An 18881-nucleotide genomic window follows, 5' to 3' on the forward strand; every position below is an offset into this window, starting at 1 on the left:
CAGTAGTGTGTATTGCTCGTTTGTTTGCATAATTGTGTACAGGTGTCCCTTTTATTATCACTTCTTGACATTAATTCAATCAATGTTAATCAAATCTGATTACAACTCACATTTTCCTAATGTATGTTAATATGTTTTCCCTAAGTGAGAAAATGTCTACGTGAGCTTTTCTTATACGTTCTTTGTTTATTTCTTTCTCTGGCTGCAATACTTGGTGCAACCAGTCGGGGGCGTTCCTGCTTCACTGCAGGACTGCAGACTGACAGGGTGGTGTGATATATAGCCTATAGCAGCCTACATGCATAACGTCCATTAAGCGCAAACACATACATCTCGGGCATTACAAAATATGATTAAAAATGTTTACAATACAGAGAGTAGGTGCAATGCACAGTATATAATTAATGAGACAATATATGCTGTTCTGTTTGAATTATATTCAGAAGCAATAAAGCCTATTTTGCACACTGAGAATATCCATACATGCATCTTTGTCAAGTTTATTTGTACTATTCTTTTGTCCATTTAAATTTAAATAAAAAGGCCATATTGTCAATTAGCATATGCGTATATGTTTGTTTGTTTTTTACTATTTCTGTAAACTTTTAAAAGTAGGCCAGTATATAGGCTACTTAACATGGGATCCGAGTAATAAATGGCAGGTCTATAGTCGTTTAGTGGTTTACTGGATTTCCCACAGCAGAGCAAAACAAGTAAAGTATCCCTCAGTTGTCTTTGGCTACTGTCTCAAATTGCAGACATGTAGACGTGTTTTCGTTTGTGACTGAATATCTGGGCTTCTGTTGGCCTGACTGGTCAGCTATGTTGTGGATCTCCAACGTGTGATAGATATCCCATGTTGCCCATGTCAGCCCCGTTGTGCCTTTCCTGCACTCTTAACCGCGGCTCGACCGGAAGCCACCAATTAATGCCTCTCATTTCCCTTACATCCCACAAACACACACACACAAACACACACACACAGAGAGAGAGAGAGAGAGAGAGAGAGAGAGAGAGAGAGAGAGAGAGAAAAGAGAGGATTTCTTTCACCCAAAGTAGCCCATGTCGTCCCTGCGCTGTGCGTAAGCAATGCGTAAAAAGCGCATGCAATCATAAGATCCTCCGAATGGTTAAGAAATGTTTTTAACCACATAGAGACGCGGATGTGTAATACAGGCTACAATGTACGTCTGCCATAGTCCTATATAAACTTACAAACATCTCAGGCAATATTAAAGTCTGCTCGATCACTGTCATATTTTAACATTTTACATTCCAGCGACTTGAAAAGACATCTAGGCCTAGGATACCTCGCATTTTAAACATTTTAACGCAACAACAACTTTGTGTAGAACATTCCTCGACCAGCGGGTCCTTTACTATATCTCTGACTTGGCTTAAGACAGCAGCAAACTGTCGCTGTAATGATTAAACGTTAAGGATCACCGTTTATCCGCGGAATAATTCGGTGCACATTTTAAATCCTCCCACGGGAGAAAATAATCACGTTTTAAAAGCATCTCAAGGCTTAACGGACTAGATATTTGTCTTGGCTCACCTCAAGTGACTTGACGCTACGTTAAATTATGACTAACAAAAATTGGGTATGGTACAGAGGATCGCTTTGTTATGTTTAAAAAAAATTTACTTTCCCCACATATATTGATATATTGACAGTAAAAGTAGAATATAATTTTGTATTATTATCATTATTATTATTATTATTGTTGTGAATTCGTCTTTCATTCATAAACCATGTTCGGAGTAATTCTACGTCACTTCCGTTGATTCTCTCTCACCATCCCTTCACCCTGCAAAGAAAAAGTAATCTGTCCGCTTAAATACGATCACAGCATACACATATGGTGTGTGTGTGTGAGAGAGAGAGAGAGAGAGAAATATTCGCAGTTTGAAACATTTTTAATTTTTATCATCTAAGTATTTTATCAAAACATTTCCACATATAAAATTCTTACACAAAGAGTTTTTCTCTTTTTTTTTTCAAAGATGAACACTTACAAAAAAAGAACAGAGATGATGCTTGCTACAAAGAATAAAATATGCTTCTAAATAATACAAATAAAATTAAGTACTGGCGTAGGCTATAATAGAAATCAATAGCATATTAAACTGGAATCAAAGAGAGAACATATTCTTTGAAAATGTAGCATTATGCTGTTTCAGATTATTTTAAACCTCTCTGTGCTGAATCAAACAACAAACGTTTCAGAAAGTTCTGTTCGTTAAAACCCTGTAACCCTGAGAAAATAAGTTGGATTTACAGTCAGCGTACGTTGCATTAAAAACCTGTACCTCCAATTTGGCTGTTTTTAATTCTGTATTTATTCCCCCTGCGTACAAATGTGTGACTTTCCCCCTAAACTATTCAAAGGTGTCTTCACTTTTTAAGAGATAAAAATGCTGCACGATATGGCTACTTATCCTACTAAATATGCATTCTTTTTGGATGCTCCTCTATGTACAAAATAAAAGCTAAAACATTATTTGTCCAACCATTCTGCAAGTCAGCCTCCGAGCAATTTGGCGTTCTTCTGTTTATTGTTTTGCCCCTTTAAGCGCCAGTTTGTGGGAACAACGTGTTGGTAATGTGCATATTCATAAGTTAGGCTATTTCATCTTTTAGGTAGCTATTATAAAACCCTGTATTATGTTTACCCTGTAGAAATAAAACCCTGTTTTCTCCAAAAGACACAATCTCTCCTCGTCCACCGTAGATAGGGATAGTTTGGCAAGACTGCAACCAATAGGCACCATGCTTTTGCGCCTTTAATATCGGATGTCTAAATATGAAACATCTCCCTAATTTCACCACAGAGATGTCAGACCATCTACAACCTTGACGTTTACCTAAATGTAAGACTCGAAGACTCATGAATGAGTTAAATATCAGACTGGAATTGGATGCAACCTCTACACAAGAGAAATATTTAAAAACACTTCAAAGTAAACGTTAAAATATAAGGCGAAATACATTAATGAATTTATAAAGCCTTATGTAGACCTATAGATGGATAACCTATACGTTTAAAGCAGTTTAGAATTGTTTCACTGCAGTCACCCTGGACCAGTCAGTTTTGGAGAGTGAAGATGCTAACATGGCTGCCTCACACGGCCAAACTCTGCTCCTGCAGTTCTGTTTTCAGACAGTTATCACTGCCTTCACATTGCTGTCGTTGCTGCCGCCGCTGCTGCTGTTGTTGTTATTGTTGTCCGTTGCTTTCTTGTTTTTGCTCCTTCCTTTGGTGTTTGGTAGCTTGTTGTCTTTCTTCCAGCGCATGCGCCGGTTCTGGAACCACACCTTCACCTGCCTCTCGGACAGGCAGAGCGCGTGGGCCACCTCAACGCGGCGGCGGCGCGTGAGGTACCGGCTGAAGTGGAACTCCTTCTCGAGCTCCAGAACCTGCTGGCGCGTGTAGGCCGTCCGTAGCCGCTTTGGTTCCGGGCCCACGTGGTTCGGATTAACTGTAAAAAAACGAAAATAATAATAATGAACACATGAGAAAGAAAGAGAGAATTAAAGCGAGATCTTTTTTATTATTTAATTGTACAACTTTTATTTTGTTTTACTCATTTGAACTAATATTAGTATTATTATGAAAGGGTAGGCGAAATAACAATAGCCTACACACTAAATTAAGCTAAATAACATGTAATTATCCTGCAAGTCTAGCATTTTATCAAATCTTATTTTAACATTATTGCAGTTATTATAGTGTGGTATTTTTTATGTGTTAATATTCGTTTGTGGTTGACTGGGAAAAGGTCCAAGAAACGATTTTTATTTTTAACGTGCAGCTTTTTGTTCAGCCGCAGCGTTGCACACCAGAGACACACAATCACGCGTGCGTGCGTACACACACACACACAGACACAGACACACACACATACACACACGCTGTGGCAGGGCCATAAAACTTTATAGGGGTTGTAATTCTCCTTGACTCATGGGATCATAAATAACTCGACAACAAAAAACGGTGCTCACAAATGGACAAAACACTAGAAAGAAAGAAAAGAGCGAGATTGCGCCTGGCAGGCAAAACGACATAAGCATGGGAATCAGACAAAGTGAAATGATGGAGAAATAGAAGGGGGTCAGTTAAGGACAGAAAGATAAAAATCTTTAGGCTATCTCACCATGAGCGACGTGCACTTTCTTCATCCATGGATAAACAACAATAGGCGGCTTGTCTTTCCCCTGGCATGCCGTTTTCCTCTGCACCTGAGCGGGCTTTGTACAGGTCATCCAGGCCTGGCACTGCAGGTCCCCCACGGAGAACCTCTGCTTACTACCGGGTGCGTCTGTCTCTCTGTAGCCGGGGAAGGGCGCACCTTGGTGCTGCGACTGGTCCTCTCCATCCTCCTGTTGGTGCCCCTGTAAAGAGTGTTGATAGCCGGTTTGTTGTGGTGTGTATGGAGGCGGAGGGGGCTGCATGGACTGATAGCCCCCTCCATAACTACCACTGTCCTGGGGGTTGTTGTAATACCCCCCTTGGTTACTAAAATTACTGTAATCTTCTTCACATGGCGGGAACTGCGGCTCAGCATATTTACAGCTCACCACGTAGGACTCCATGATTGATTTATAGCGAGGCTGGTAGGAGAATACTAATTTTTCTTTCTCTCCCCTCTCTCTGTCTCTTTTCCCCCTCTGGCATCAAGCCATCCTGCGGCTGTCAAATAGACGGACGGCCGCGCGAGCCACGTGACCCTGCGGCCAGCCAATGAGAGACGGCACTTCGGATTGTTTATGTCGGACGTAATGGGATCATTTGAAACAAAAAAATGTTCATTATAGGACTAATGAAGTTTTGCTGGCGGGGAATAATGGTTAAGAATAGATGTTTGTGGACTTTGAAAAATAACGTTAAGAATTCTATACACCTCTGGCATGCTGGCATGTGGGGTCTAATTATCACTAAAAATGAATGAGATAGATTTTAGTAGGCCTATAATAGGCCCTGATATCTATCTATCTATCTATCTATCTATCTATCTATCTATCTATCTATCTATCTATCTATCTATCTATCTATCTATCTATCTATCTATCTTGTCTCTTTATCTGCCCCCTCCCCACCCCTCCCCCACACAGCACCTATTGAAAACGCACGGACTGTAGATTTATGACTTTTAGCTGAATGACTTTTACCCCCACACAGATGGCCGGAGCTGCAAAATTAATCTCGCACATATTGAGGGACGGCGGGGCCATATTTGGCCTTGTGGCCAGTCAAAGGATGGACAACAAAACATGGCCGGTCAGAAAGGCCTCCAATAAAAGAATGAGATAAAAGGTTCCCAGACAGTGACTAGTAGTTGGCTTTGTTAGGCCGGGGTCAGCCCGAGGTGTCCCGTTCACCACCACCAATTCGGCTTTTAAAGGGGGAAAATAAATGCATTGCTTGGCTTAAAAAATGATGCTAAAGCAAGCTGGACGAGAGAAAAATGCGACAGGGCTGAAAAATGAAAGTGAATTATGCTGGATCTATAATCGAAAAACGTGAAAGAGATAAGTGAATATGCTAAGTTCAAGCCCTCACACGAAGAAAAAAAAATCATATAATGAGGGTGCTTGTATTCCGTGCGTGAATATTTTGTCTTTTGCTAGACTGAACTAGTTTTTGTCCAAAATGCTAAAACACAAATGCCAGGGTATAAAAATAAATCATCTTTGCACGGAGGAGTAGACCATAAATCAGTGTTATATCCTTCAGGATTTCATGAGGATGTCTTCTTTGGCTGCAGCTGCTCTCTAAGGATGTTAAAGGTCTGATGCTCAGCCAAAACCTCTTAATAAGCACTGTTAATCCTACTATTACCTCTGCCTAATATAGCCTGTAATAATACTCCAATAAAGACAAGAGGGAGAAAATGTTTTTCCTTGGCTGGGGCATTAAAGGAGCTCATGTGAAGGGTGTAATGGGTTTGAAAATTTTGGCATGGTTGACAGAGTACAAGTGAACTAAAGATTATATGGGCTTAATCTATCTGATCTAATGAGCCACTTGTTCAGAACAGCTCATAATGAATGACTGATAAGCTACCAGATAGGTAATAAAGGGGCTAAACCTCACTTTTTTTTGTCAGTTTGAACAATTTTTCCTCTTAGTTTCATTGTTCCTTTTAACACGAAAACAAAATCTGCGTGGTGAATGGGTCCCTTGCCTCAACCTCTTCCACTGAGATGTCATTGAGCGAAGCACTTACACCATATTTTGTGATGGGAAGTGTTAGTGTACACTTGCATTTGCAACTTTTTCATTTCACAGGAAGATTTTCAGCCACTTATACATTATTTAAAGCTTTTAATTTCAGACATTCAGCAACATTAAGGCAAGATAAACCAACATATTTATATGAATTACTGTGAACAAATACTTTAAAATATTACAGCCACATTAGCTACAGTCCTTTATGAATAGAGTGTGCTGCAGAAGTGATTTCATCGGGGCAGCAAGCCATGTAACTAGTTTTGAGTGAAATCTTTATTAGGTTACATGCACACCAGTACGCAGATCAAGGTATTGTGATGCTGTTGTTGTGATAACTTTTTTTCTGTGTTTAAGCTTTGTGCTGCAACCAAATTGCCGTTTTGATTTCTTAATCAAGACTCAACGCAGACCTTAATGCTGCCGGGGGAATTGGATCCTGTAGCGTGATCACATCGTACACTGTGTAACTCAGCATGTGCAAACTGTCCTGCTCAATTGGTGATCAGTTTGGATGCAAACAGCAAAGGATGACATGACAACCTAACTTCCCCATCACCTCATTCGAGCTGCTTGGTGCTTAACCACAGACAACTGCCAAAGGTAGCCTTTAGGAAAGTGTGAATTGTTAAGGAGAGCTGGCCTGAAGAAGGATACGTTCCTTTGGCAAACAAAAGCATTGTTAACAGTCATCAGTTTTCATTCTCTTCCCTTGGATTATGATAGATGGTTAGTCATCGCCCATAGACTCCCCTAGAACCCAATCTGTGACTGAGGCAGCTCCACACACATTCGGTTCTACAGGGTATTTATAGGCGAAGGTTCACTTCACGGCTGGCTGCTGATGACTTCTTCTTGTTGCTGACAGTGATTTACACTCACATGTTCCTCCACTCCGTTGTATTTACTATGACTCCAAATAATTACAGTAAAACACCATTCAACCGCATTCGTTTTTAAGATGTGCATGTTTCCGTTGTTCAACATATGATGTATCAGTGTCATGAAACCACTGAAGGTGCTGTAGCATGTGGCTTTTTGACATCAATAACTCATTAAGGCACACCACATTAATTCTGATACATGGCCTGAGTGTAATTACTGTAAGCAAGCAAGACCATCACCTAGAAGACTGTCAGCCTCGACAGTGCACTGTGGACAAGGTGGATATTGGATTGGGAAATCTGCATGAGATCTGTCTTGTAGCACAGCGGGAGAGTGATTTACAGAACAAAATAGCAGAAGCTAAAAGTTTGTCATAATGGCACATGGTGAAACAAGTGGATGAGTTTGTGAAACAGTCGGCCACCTTGTCCCAGCCACAGTCTCATTCATTTAAAGTAATTAAACAAGGTTTTCAGAAATACTTTGAAATCATGTATTGATCTTTGAACACTCCATCATAATACATCATCCAGCTCAGCACTGCAAGAGCATTTCTAATTAGTATGTGTGACCTCGGTGGTATCTAAGCACCTATAACTCTTTCAGTGAGTGCCAAACTCTTCATTGAAATATATGTGCTCATACTGGATTGGAAAAAGTACCATGAGTATAAATAGAACTTTAAAATCTGTGAAAATGAATGATTTGCTTACATATAAGAGAAACCTGTATTATGTTATACAGTTTGTTTCTGATTTGGATGAACAAGCCTTGTATATTTTGTTATTTTAAACATCTGTTTTACAGGCCACAGCAGTTGGTAAATCCACCTTTTTCACATTTTCACCAGCCACCCTGGTTTTGAGGATAGAATAATGACAGTTGGGCACCTGCCAGTTGGCGAACAAGCGACCAGCTTGTTTACAAGCTACCAGCCGCAGTGCAAACGTGACCAGCATTGGGATGGTGGCTAATGGCAATTTCTGAACTTGGCCTGGGCCTCAGATTGGACTAAAATGAAGATTACGAGAACATGACACTGAGGGCAATTCTATATTTCTCATTTAGATCCTGCCAAAATACATTTATGATGGTCCCCAGCCCTTATATATGTTTATAATTCAACATCTGTTGTCAGCTGGCCAGTGGAAGCACCAAAGGATCATATCCAAGGATGTTTGAGTTTAAATTATAATCAGGCAATCTGCAATGAAAGGCAATTTTACCAATATGACTATATGATAGCATATTATTATTAAATTAAGGGTATTTTATAAAACATATATATATGTATATGTAAATAAATAATGTATTGATTTTTATCCCACTCTTTTATCAGTGGCCATGCTCTACTGAAGGCAACATTATTGTCTTTTTCAATTCCCACACATCATGTCTTTATTCACGCATGGTAATGTATTATTAAGAATATCGGTTGTTTTGGTCAAGATGCCATAGGGATTCTCTGTTTCCAGTTCTCGCCTTGGCCAATTTCATGTGTTCTGACAGGGACTCATTTTAGCTGTTTACGTTTACTAAATTCCCATGGCCGTTTGAACGAGGGCCTGGTGAAAACCCTGCTCTGAACCATTTGTTGCTAAAGCAAAAACAGCTTGGGTTGCATGGAGTGAGAAGAACAGCAAAACTTTATGTAAAGCATGATTGGTTTCATATTAAACAGTGGGAAAGGTAAACACAAAAGAGTTTTAAAGCTAAGCTAAACATTGATTCAAATGGATTTGGTTGAATAATGAAACTGCAGAGTTTAGAGAACCTATCTGCACATGTAGAAAGTACAAATGGTCAAAAAATCTATTCAGTTTAGGACTATTAATCCATGCCTTGACTAAAAAGGACTTTGACCTAAAACTTTCATTTTTCACAATGATTCCAGCCTAAACTCTCCTGCTGAATAGGGGTTAGAGGACTGGAATCATTAGCTTACACCTTTTGAATGGGGTTCCCTAGCTCTGAACTTTGGTGGACTCCTTTTAGAGGCAACAACAACAACGGAGTGATGTTTCGGTTTTTGAAAGAGCATTCTTCTTTAAGAATGTAGCCTAGCTGCCGTCAGGTCGCGGGAGGGTCAATCAGAATCGTTGACCGCTGGTTCACCGTTTCATTAGTCCTCGTGCTGGACAGGGCCACGCAGGGGCTCGAGCTGGGGACCATCCAAAGTTCACGCGGCCTGCGGGAGCCGCGAGGCCATTGTTTCGCTGGTTTCTCCCTCTGTAGATAGATTATTGTTGTGCAAAGGCAAATGCTAGTTGGGAATTAAAGGGTTAAAGTGTGAGAAAACAGGACCATTTTTTAATCAAAATATAGTCCGCGGATTTCATTTTAACAGATTGGATTAGCGGAATAGATTTTTTCCCCTGCTACATCATTCACTAACTCCTCCTGTCGCTGCCGTTTAATCATCCCTCATATATCCATTTTCAGTTATTGGTAGAGTATTGATTAACGCCAGCTCGTAGATGGTAAACCAGTATCTTAGGCTATTAGGACGAATATTCCTCTACTATTCCCCTATTTTGTAAACATCTAGCAGCTGAAAATGCTCTTTCTGAATATTCTAGCTGGCCGGATTTGTATTTAGTAGATTATTTTCCAATTTATAATTTTGCATACAGACCTCCCAGTCGCTCCGCTCATATAACCACAGACAGCTCAGTAAGACTAAAACAGCTTCTCATATAAACAGCCTATTGCCTTTTAGACAAATTCGCCTCTCATCCAGAGTTGGGTCTGTGATATAAAGCCATTCAGATGTGGCTTTTCTTTCTGGGGTCGTTTCACTTTTTCATCTTAGACAGGCTGACCGCCGGCTCACCCCTCCGCCCCCGGCCCTCTGCCGGGTCAAAGCCGAGCTGAGTGCAGCTTTAACCCGGTTTAGACATTAACTGCGACCTCCAGCCCTGGGAACCCGTGCACCGTCTCGGACTGACCAGTGCCAACAAGTAGAAGCCGCAGATTCTGACTGTAAATTAGGCAGATGAAACGAAATCACAACCACTGAGTCGAGATGGCAGAATTGTATCATTTGTTGTGCCTACAACTGCAGCACGCAATCTGTGTGAAAACGTGTCTTATTGGTCTATAGGCATGAGCGAATTGTGATTACAATTGAATCAGTTTAATGGCTCTGAAACTAAAAAAGGAATTAGCCAAATCACATCAGCGCAAATGTTGGTATTTACTAAGGAAAACCAAATCTGTTTTATATAGTAAAATAAAGAAATGTGTAGGCTATGATTATTTATTTATTTAGCCTAGTTTCCAAAATATTGTAGACTACAAAATAATAATGAATAGAGATTAAAATATTGCATTGTGAACAACACAAACCCTGTTGTCTTACCACAAGTATTAATAGCTGTATGCAGGTTATGATATCGTGAATGAGTCCTTTGGATGTCTGTATAAAGATTAGATAGAGCCTTTAACTGTTGCCGGGCAGCTAAGTAAATACAATAGGTTGCCGTTTTCTGCCATAATAATAAACTGAAATGCAATTGGTTACTGTAGTAAAAAAAATATATATATATACTTTCTACAATAATAATACATTCTTCCTTTGTGTCAGTCTACAGAACATTTAGTTACGTTTGTGCACAATCCAATAAAGCCAAAAATATATCTTTGAGAAAAGAAAACTTGCCAGCAACTTTCAGTCACTGCACCAAAAGTGCTCTACAGCCCTGGACGTTTTTGGGTTAATGTCACTGTTGTCGTGTATTTTCCATGCGGTTATGGAACAGAGTCCCCAGCTGTGGCTATAATCAACATTTTCTCCTCGTCATAAACTGCTGGCATATAGTTCCCTTCTCGCTTCTGTTTATAGCCTGTAGAGGAGGGGAGGCTTGGTGTGAGCAGAGATACTCGTAAAATTTTACATCTCAAGAAAGTGCCGTAACTCCTGCTAACTGTGTTTACATATACACACAAACATCCACCGATATACGACCAGAAAATCAAATCCTTTTGAATGCGGCACGCAACACTGCAGCTCTCGGCCTAACGACAGGTTAGAGTGCTAAAGTTGCTCAGCTGAAAACTTGCAGTCCTCCAGCCTGCAGACACAAACAGTGTATTCAAATGTGTTTTCTGATACAAAATCATCTCAGAGGCACGGCTTTATTATTACCCATTTGGCCTTATTTAAAATTAGTATTGTTACGACGTCCCTAAATTGGAGATTATGATGTCAAAATCCTAAACCTGAAAATCCTCAGCATATGGAATAAGGTTTTGCCGCTTCAGTATTCAAAGGATATACTGCATGCCCACTTAAGAACACACATGCTGTTTCATGTTAGGCCTTCCTACGAAACAAGTTAAAACACAGACCTCTGTTAATTAAAAATCCAAACAAAGCTCCAAACAGAATGACGGCGAACTGATATTTGATATCACCCACTTCTCTGGACTGTAAGGTGAGGGCGGACAGCAATATTTAACATGATCCTAAACAGTCCTCCTTAACAAAGGCTTCCCACGGGCCTTGAACATTTTTGATTTGGAAAAAAAAAAAAAAGACGTTAAACACGTTTGAAAAAATTCTGACTGACCTCAAAGTGTGGATATTTTTAGGATCTTAAAAGTAGCCCGTTTAATTATCCTGCGTCCCTGATGAGTTTTATCTTGTATTAACTAATTGTTTTGCAATTTTAGAAATTATAATTTGACTTGAAAAGCTCAAGAAGAAGAAAAAAAACATCAACAAAATATCTAAAGTGAACCAATGTCACGTCTTACCACTGAAACACGCCTTGGATTTCACCAACACAAGGCCTTGAAAGTGACTGAATTTGATGTCCGAAAGTCCAAGAGCATGACTGCCCTGCCAAAACTATAACCTCTGGAGTGAGTTAATTAGATTATATGTTGGACCACAGGTGGATCTCTGGACCCCCCTCACTCACTTTAGCAAGGGCGCCCACCCCCCCACTACACACACACACACACACACACACGCACACACACACACACACACACACACACCACCACCACCTCTGTCCCTCCATCTACCCCCTGCCCCTTACAGTCATAACTTCATATCTGTGCCAAATATGAAATCAAGACACACTTACTTGCTCTGTTCTGATCTCGCGTGAAAACACGATTGCTCGTTACTGTAAAATCCCGTTGGAGCGGATCGAAACTGATTATTGGAACCGTCTCCGTTGTTTCTCTCAGCAACACAAAGAGCATTCTGTTGATTTCGGACAAATATCGGCTACCAATCCCATCTGGCCGCCTGTCGGCTATTCTCTCTGAGTTATATTTTGGGGCATGTCAAACTGCCGGCAATAAAACACACTTTATTACCGTCACGTGCTCAGTTTTTTTTTTTCGCTGCTCCCACGCGGGTTCATAAATTATTAGGCCCCTGCACCGAGAGCCACTCTATTCGATAATGGCGCCAAAGAAAAAAAAGGCTTTAATCTCTGGGGGTTTGTGGTCATTTTAACTCACGTAGAGCGGTTTGAGTGTGTTTTCTTCCTCTTTTCGATTTTATTTTTTGCCTGTTTTTGAATATGGGATTTTCGTTATAGATACATACAGAAGAAAATGATTTTTCTTTGTGTTTCTGGAGTTTTAATCGAATTACTTGCCCTCTTTGATATAATTTGGGGCTCTTTGGTTGCTATGATATTGAAGGGCGACACATGTTCCTGGAAGACATTTGTGAACGGAGTACAATCCGTGCGTGAAAATGATATTTCGTTTGTAGAGTCTGCATGCTGTCACCTTGTTGAGACCCCCGTGTGGCTTGCACTGCAGTCCTTTCCTCCAAAACAAGCAGAGACTAAACGCTGTTTGCATTTTTCCGGATGTTTCTGGAATGCTGTTTGGAGCATTTGTTTCCTGCTTTGATTTCCGTAAATGGGGAGCAATAAAACCATAAACTGGCTCTGTGAAAACAGACCGCGGGTCAGTGTGTGTGGTTGTGTGTCAGCTCTGCGGCTGCTGAGCACATTTAAGTGTCAAAACAATGCATTAAACCAAAAGTTACATATACAAAAGTATTTAAAAATAGGCCTACTTGAATAATAATAATAATAATAATAATAATAATGGCAAAAAAACGTTTGTAACTGACTTAAATAACACGCATTTCACGTGTATTTTTTTTATCATGTGCAGCAAAACACATTTATTTCTTGTCTTTTTTGCAGCGGGGTTTGTTTGGTTTATTATCCCCAAAATGTTCAGTAACCGCTGATGAAATTATTAATAATGCACAGGCGAAGCCGAATGTCACCAGTGCGCGAGCGTGGTTTAGCAGACAAGGTGTTCAATGTTCAAGAACTGCGGTGCAAACGAATACGTTTTCTTTATCTTTCCTTTAATTAGCAAAGTGTCACCGCCGTTTGTAAAGCACAACCCACTTGAATCCGTGATTTATAGCGCTTTAGCTTGGCGTCCTGCCTAATAACGCCTCCCAGCTGCTGTGGCATAAAGTCACGTCCAGACCAAACAAAAATGTCCCGGGACAACAGCGCGGATGAAGTCGCCCTTTTCGAGGTGCATTCAAGGTAACTGGGAGAAGAGAGTTCTCATGACCTCCAAATTGAACGAACCGGAGGGGGGTGTCGTTACCCGAGTCTGAACCGGGGTCGATGCACATCCACAGAGCTGGAATCTGTGTCCTGGTGCTATTGAAGAACATATCATCCTTGAATCTGTAGCGCCATCTAGTGTTCAAACCATACACAACAGCGCCAACTCTGGTCCGTGAGAAGCCAGTGGAGGATGCAGCTGTAAATCGACACTATAGTAGTCTCATCTAAAGACTTTTTTCGCTACTTACTATGTTTTTAATAATGGACAAGGATGATGGAGCAGCATCTCCATTAGCGCGTAGTAGTATTAGTATTTTTCCGAGGTAGATCGATAGTATTGGAAGGAATTTGTTACACTCAGTATGTGTATTACCATGCAGATCTGCGTCCATGGTGCAGGTAAAAAAAAAAAAAAAAAAATAATAATTTTTTTAAATATTATTCAAACAACTAATTTAAGGAGCCGTGCATCTCTGATGGAGGTATGCCTCTGGAAGCATGTGCGGTGTTTCACCTATTTCCTGACTGATACCACCCCCTGGTGGCTCATAATAACAATAGCACTCTTGGCACAAACATTAAAAAATTGGATACAATTACCTGAACGTCCATCAACAGTTTAAGCAACCACGAATTCACGAATTCAAAATGGTACTATGTGATGCAACATACTTATTTTATCTCACAGTTACATTTGTTATAATCTGTTAAACCCAGTCGAAAATAAGTTTACCATATGTGAAATAGACAGATAGACAGATAGAACTATTACTTACTGTTTTAATCATTGAGAAATAATGAAATAGCTCATAACCTTTTTTTTGTTACCTGTTTCAGATGATAATGTCCAGCTGCCTCACTTTGGGTAAACTGCTCAAGCTGTGTGAGTTCTGAAAAATAAACAAATAAAAGAAACATGTTATCAGTGAACTGCATAAGAATAAGCTTCCTAAAATGTGAAAGTCTGTGGATAAACATCAAAGACAAGCCACGACACAAAGGCCCTTTTACTAAAAAGTAATGATCCCACATCATCAATTCTTAAATTCAGCTTTATTTTGCTGTTGTTAAAAATCTAGTGAGGATTTTTCAGTAAAAATCAGGCTCTCAAGACAAACCTGCAGGGTGTTTTCTTCTTCTGTAAATGTCCGACTGGATCTGAAGCACCATCCTGCGGGGACAGCGAGACAGGAATGTTTTGTAATATACTGACAGGGGACACAAACGCATCTCTAGCTGTAGGTTTCTGTCTTTGTCATTCTGTCTCTCTCTCAGGCTCTGTTTCGCTCTGTCTTGTGTCTTTCTGTCTTTCTCAGGCTTTAATTTAATGTCTCCCCTATCTCCTTTTGTCTCTTTGTTTCTCTCTCACACACATAAACACACACACACACACACACACACTGATTCCCTACTGCATTGCGGTAGGTTGTAAATATTGAGTGCCAGCTGAGCTTGACTGAGCAGCACCAGTGAAACACTGTCTTTGTTTCTCTCTATCTCTCACACCCCGCCTGCTGCCCTCATGAGAAAAGAAAAAGAAATGTAAAATTCAAAAAAGGGAGAAAATACTGTCTCTTTGTCTCTCTGACACTCAGGCTGCCCTCATAAAAAAGGACGTCAATGAAAACAAAAACACAGAAGGATTCCTTCTGTCTTGTTCTGTCCATCTGTCCATGTACGTTTTATGGAGGAGGAACGAGAAAATCAGTTTCTTTTACAGTGGCCTCAAAAGATTTCGTATAAAAGCAGTATGAAGAAAGATAACCGGACAAAGAGGAGAAAGCTAAAATGTGAAAGGAGAACATTTTCTGATGGTCTGTCTATTCAGAGGGCAGATGATCCACTGAGAGAGAGAGAGAGAGAGAGAGAAAACCTGTTCACGGCACCTACATGTTTTTCTTTGCATTGAAAGAACCACTAGTAGTCCTTTTTTGTTTTTCGGCTGAAGGACGAACATTAAGCCACTTTGTGTGGGATTAAACACCTGCATATCTATAAAAATAGCCAAATTCACGTGCATGTGCATTTTAAAAAATGTCGCTCAAGTGTGTCTTATGACCACACTGAGGACTGCAAAGGGCTCAGGGCTGCACTTTGAGAAACCGTCCTTGTATCAGCATCATACATCCTTAAACAATTTTTAGTTACATTCCTCTTGAATGCATGTGTGTATTTCACTACACTGAAACATCTGTCAGTTTGTACACAGACATATACACACTTAGAATAAATATAAGTTTTGTGCATCAGGCCTTTTAATTGTAACCAAATGCAGTTGTGTTATTATACAATATGAATCATAAAGGATGGTGCTGTTCCCTCTTATGACTTGGAGCATTTGGAAAAACAGGAACAGTTAAACAAGAGTTGTCTTATAACATATTTCTTATAACCTGTTTCTTGTAGCTCCAAATATGCAATTTAGTCATATAGGAATTATATTCACATGAGACTAAGACCTAAATTTTAGTTTGATGTTTGTTTGTTCGTTAGCTACAGTAACTGTGTTGGTGAAAAAGCCATTTTGCCAGTGTGCAGACACAACAGAGCCTAACAATTACAAATTAAGTTATTCTGTAATAGTCTGCAGACCGTGCAGTCCATTGTAAAAGCCTGCTTAATTAAGGTTTAAGGTGACTTTTATTGTCTCCCATTGGAGAAAATTGTCTTGGATTAAGGGAATTGCTGCATTAAAACGAATTACATTACAATAAAACACATGCATAAACATGCACACGTGCAAACATTAGCCTGAGATAAAACAACTAAGCAAATTGGTCAGAAAGCCATTCACTCCGTTAAAAACTACACAAATTCAAAGGCATTGGCTACATCTCAAAACATACACACCTTAATTAGGTAAACTTACCTATAATGCAGCATAAATCTACACACACACATCTAGTGGAGCAATGACTGGATATTCGTTTTCACACCATTATGAGGGTTAAATTGCAGTTCAAATGTCAATGCTCAGTCTCGGTACCTGGTGTGAGCAGCCTGCTGGACTCCATTTTCCTCTGCAGCATCCTGGGATCAACAGACAACAAAATAGAAAACGAAATTAAAAACTCAAAGCAGATTTAAAAAAAAAAAACAACTTAATTTCAGCCAGAAATCAGTGGACATTGCATTTGCCCAAAGCACGTTATCAAATGTATAGCTAGACAGTTGGAACAGGAGAGAAAACGTGCAAAATAAATCTACGTACGCATCTTTTTTCACTAGTTGTTTTCACACCCTATCGGTAATTAACGTTATTTTATGTCAGATGTGTGTAAACAAGGGGAATTTTAACATTAAACGTAACATTTAACGAATAAATTAGACAAATCTAGATTTTGTTCGGGGGAAATATTGCAGAGAGACAAAGAAAATGTAGAGAGGAACCGTCCATGAAGGCGCGCGGGTGCAGAGGAGCGGTTCTGGGCCATCGAGAGCGCGCGAGGTAAGGCTGCAGGCTGAGGGTACGCACTGCACGCGCACACATGACCGTTAGCGGCCAATGGCGGGCAGTGTCGGCTCGTAAAACGGTTTTATGACCTGTGTGTGTAAATCATACCGACAGAAAAGGGAATTTGTGGCAGCTGCACTCAAGAGCAAGCTCTATTTCCAAATAAACAAACACACACACTTATACATAGCCTACAGAAACACGTACACACACACACACACGCGCGCGTTAACCGTGGTGAATCCAGCCTTAAACACATTTTTTTAAAGGCCTTTGTGCCAGTCTACTTTGCAGTTCTGTTGCATTTTCATTTGGTACCTATTTTTTAGACAACGACGACGAAGACCACTGATGTCGGAAATGTGTTTGAATGTCGCCTCCAAAAATAATAATCATGGTATGTAGGCCTGCATAGAAGAAAACCATCACTCGTTTACAGTAAACGAAACCAAAACCTTAACCAAAATAACATAATTCCCCAAACTTTACAGCAATGTAGCTTAATCTAACCCCAACCCCCATAAAACGGAACTAACGAAGAAAACAAATAAGATGTTTTTCATTAGTGCAAAGAACATGTTTGCACTAATACAACAAAATAACAAATGCAGACAAACACATTTCCCCTACGATCAGACTCTCTATTTATATTAAAATACTGATTTATGTAATGTAAAGAAAAATAGGTTCATTACTTTTCATAGTATCTGATCAATTTTAAACTCACAAATGTATCTAAGATGTTTTTGCTACCTCAGTAAATTCACAAGCCATGCATGGTATATTTTCTACTTCTTTTTTCTGTTCAGTTCCGTTGTTCAGTTACACTATTAATAGTAGATTAATAGACGAAAATACAAAAACAGAATCGGACGTGGTCTATAGATTATTAGTGAGGAGAATAACTTGAAATATGGCCAGACTTTAACGTATTTCCCGGCGAAATTATTAAATGAAAGTGTTCCTCTAAATGTTTTAACATTTATTGAAATTATTCAGATTGTTTGAAAATAGTTTAAGAGCTAATCTCTTCTGAAATATTGAATTATTCTTGCTTGCTATGATGTTGGAATATTATTCACACAAAAATACAGTATTCTTACTAATATTTATTTAAACCTGCAATAACTGATTGTTTGGCCACTTGGGGGCAGCGGAAACAAGTTGCGAACACAACACTGACATATCATCACCTTTTAAGTTGATATAGCGAACAGCAAACAGCTGCTTATTTACACATCCAGCAGTTATGGAGCAACATTATAATTCATTTGGAGTCGTGTTTTGGCCACCTGGTGAACTCAAGTCCAAAATTAACTCTCTTTTAGCTCTGTTTTTGGTCTCCACCAGCTCCTGAGGGAAATATCTGGCTCTTTAGCTGCTAAATGCTCCACTATGTTCCCCAGCTAGTCTCTAACTGTGTCTGTCTGCCGTTTGATGCTGAGCAGGTAGTGTACAGTGGGTTTTTTAGAGCTTTTTTTGTTGAAAACAGCTGCCTGCTGCCGCCAAAAATAGCTATGAGAGCTATGAGAGTGAACCAAAATAGTAAAGCTGGACAGCTAAACAGCGAGCTGAAACAAACTCTAAAGCTCCTAAAGCCGGGGGAGCTGCAGATTCAGGTGATAATTCTCTGTAGGTTCACTATGACTGGCCCCTTTCACACTGAAACGTTGTTTTCACATTGTCATTTGATAAATTGTTAGTGTAAAATATTATTATGGCAGCTTTAAGAATACTGTA

General features: G+C 39.8%; 1 protein-coding gene across 4 annotated transcripts; it reads right to left on the reverse strand.

Moving 5' to 3' along the window:
* Nucleotides 1-1905: 1905 nt before the first annotated feature.
* LOC122884616 (homeobox protein Hox-D4b-like) lies at nucleotides 1906-17123 on the reverse strand. Of its 4 annotated transcripts, XM_044214742.1 has the most exons (6): nucleotides 16899-17123; nucleotides 16674-16717; nucleotides 14806-14858; nucleotides 14516-14577; nucleotides 4159-4396; nucleotides 1906-3483 (listed from the first exon to the last, which is right to left on the reverse strand). In XM_044214742.1, exons 3-6 carry the CDS (start codon nucleotides 14855-14857, stop codon nucleotides 3161-3163), a joined length of 675 nt encoding a protein of 224 aa, XP_044070677.1. In that variant the 5' UTR covers nucleotide 14858; nucleotides 16674-16717; nucleotides 16899-17123; the 3' UTR covers nucleotides 1906-3160. The 4 variants fall into 4 exon arrangements, with proteins under 4 accessions (XP_044070677.1, XP_044070678.1, XP_044070676.1 ...); XM_044214743.1 differs by having other exon boundaries at nucleotides 16674-17123; XM_044214741.1 differs by lacking the exons at nucleotides 16674-16717; nucleotides 16899-17123 and adding an exon at nucleotides 16557-16611.
* Nucleotides 17124-18881: the final 1758 nt, after the last annotated feature.

Source organism: Siniperca chuatsi, linkage group LG11 (genome assembly GCF_020085105.1).
Source record: "Siniperca chuatsi isolate FFG_IHB_CAS linkage group LG11, ASM2008510v1, whole genome shotgun sequence".
Classification (NCBI taxonomy): domain Eukaryota; kingdom Metazoa; phylum Chordata; class Actinopteri; order Centrarchiformes; family Sinipercidae; genus Siniperca; species Siniperca chuatsi.

What these genes read in the sequence shown, in the direction of transcription:
- LOC122884616 (XM_044214740.1), bottom strand. Translation starts at nt 4,597, where the DNA reads ATGGAGTCCTACGTGGTGAGCTGTAAATATGCTGAGCCGCAGTTCCCG. An exon ending in GAAAGTGCACGTCGCTCATG is followed by an intron (nt 3,484 to 4,158) that starts GTGAGATAGCCT and finishes GTTTTTTTACAG; the next exon opens with TTAATCCGAACCACGTGGGC.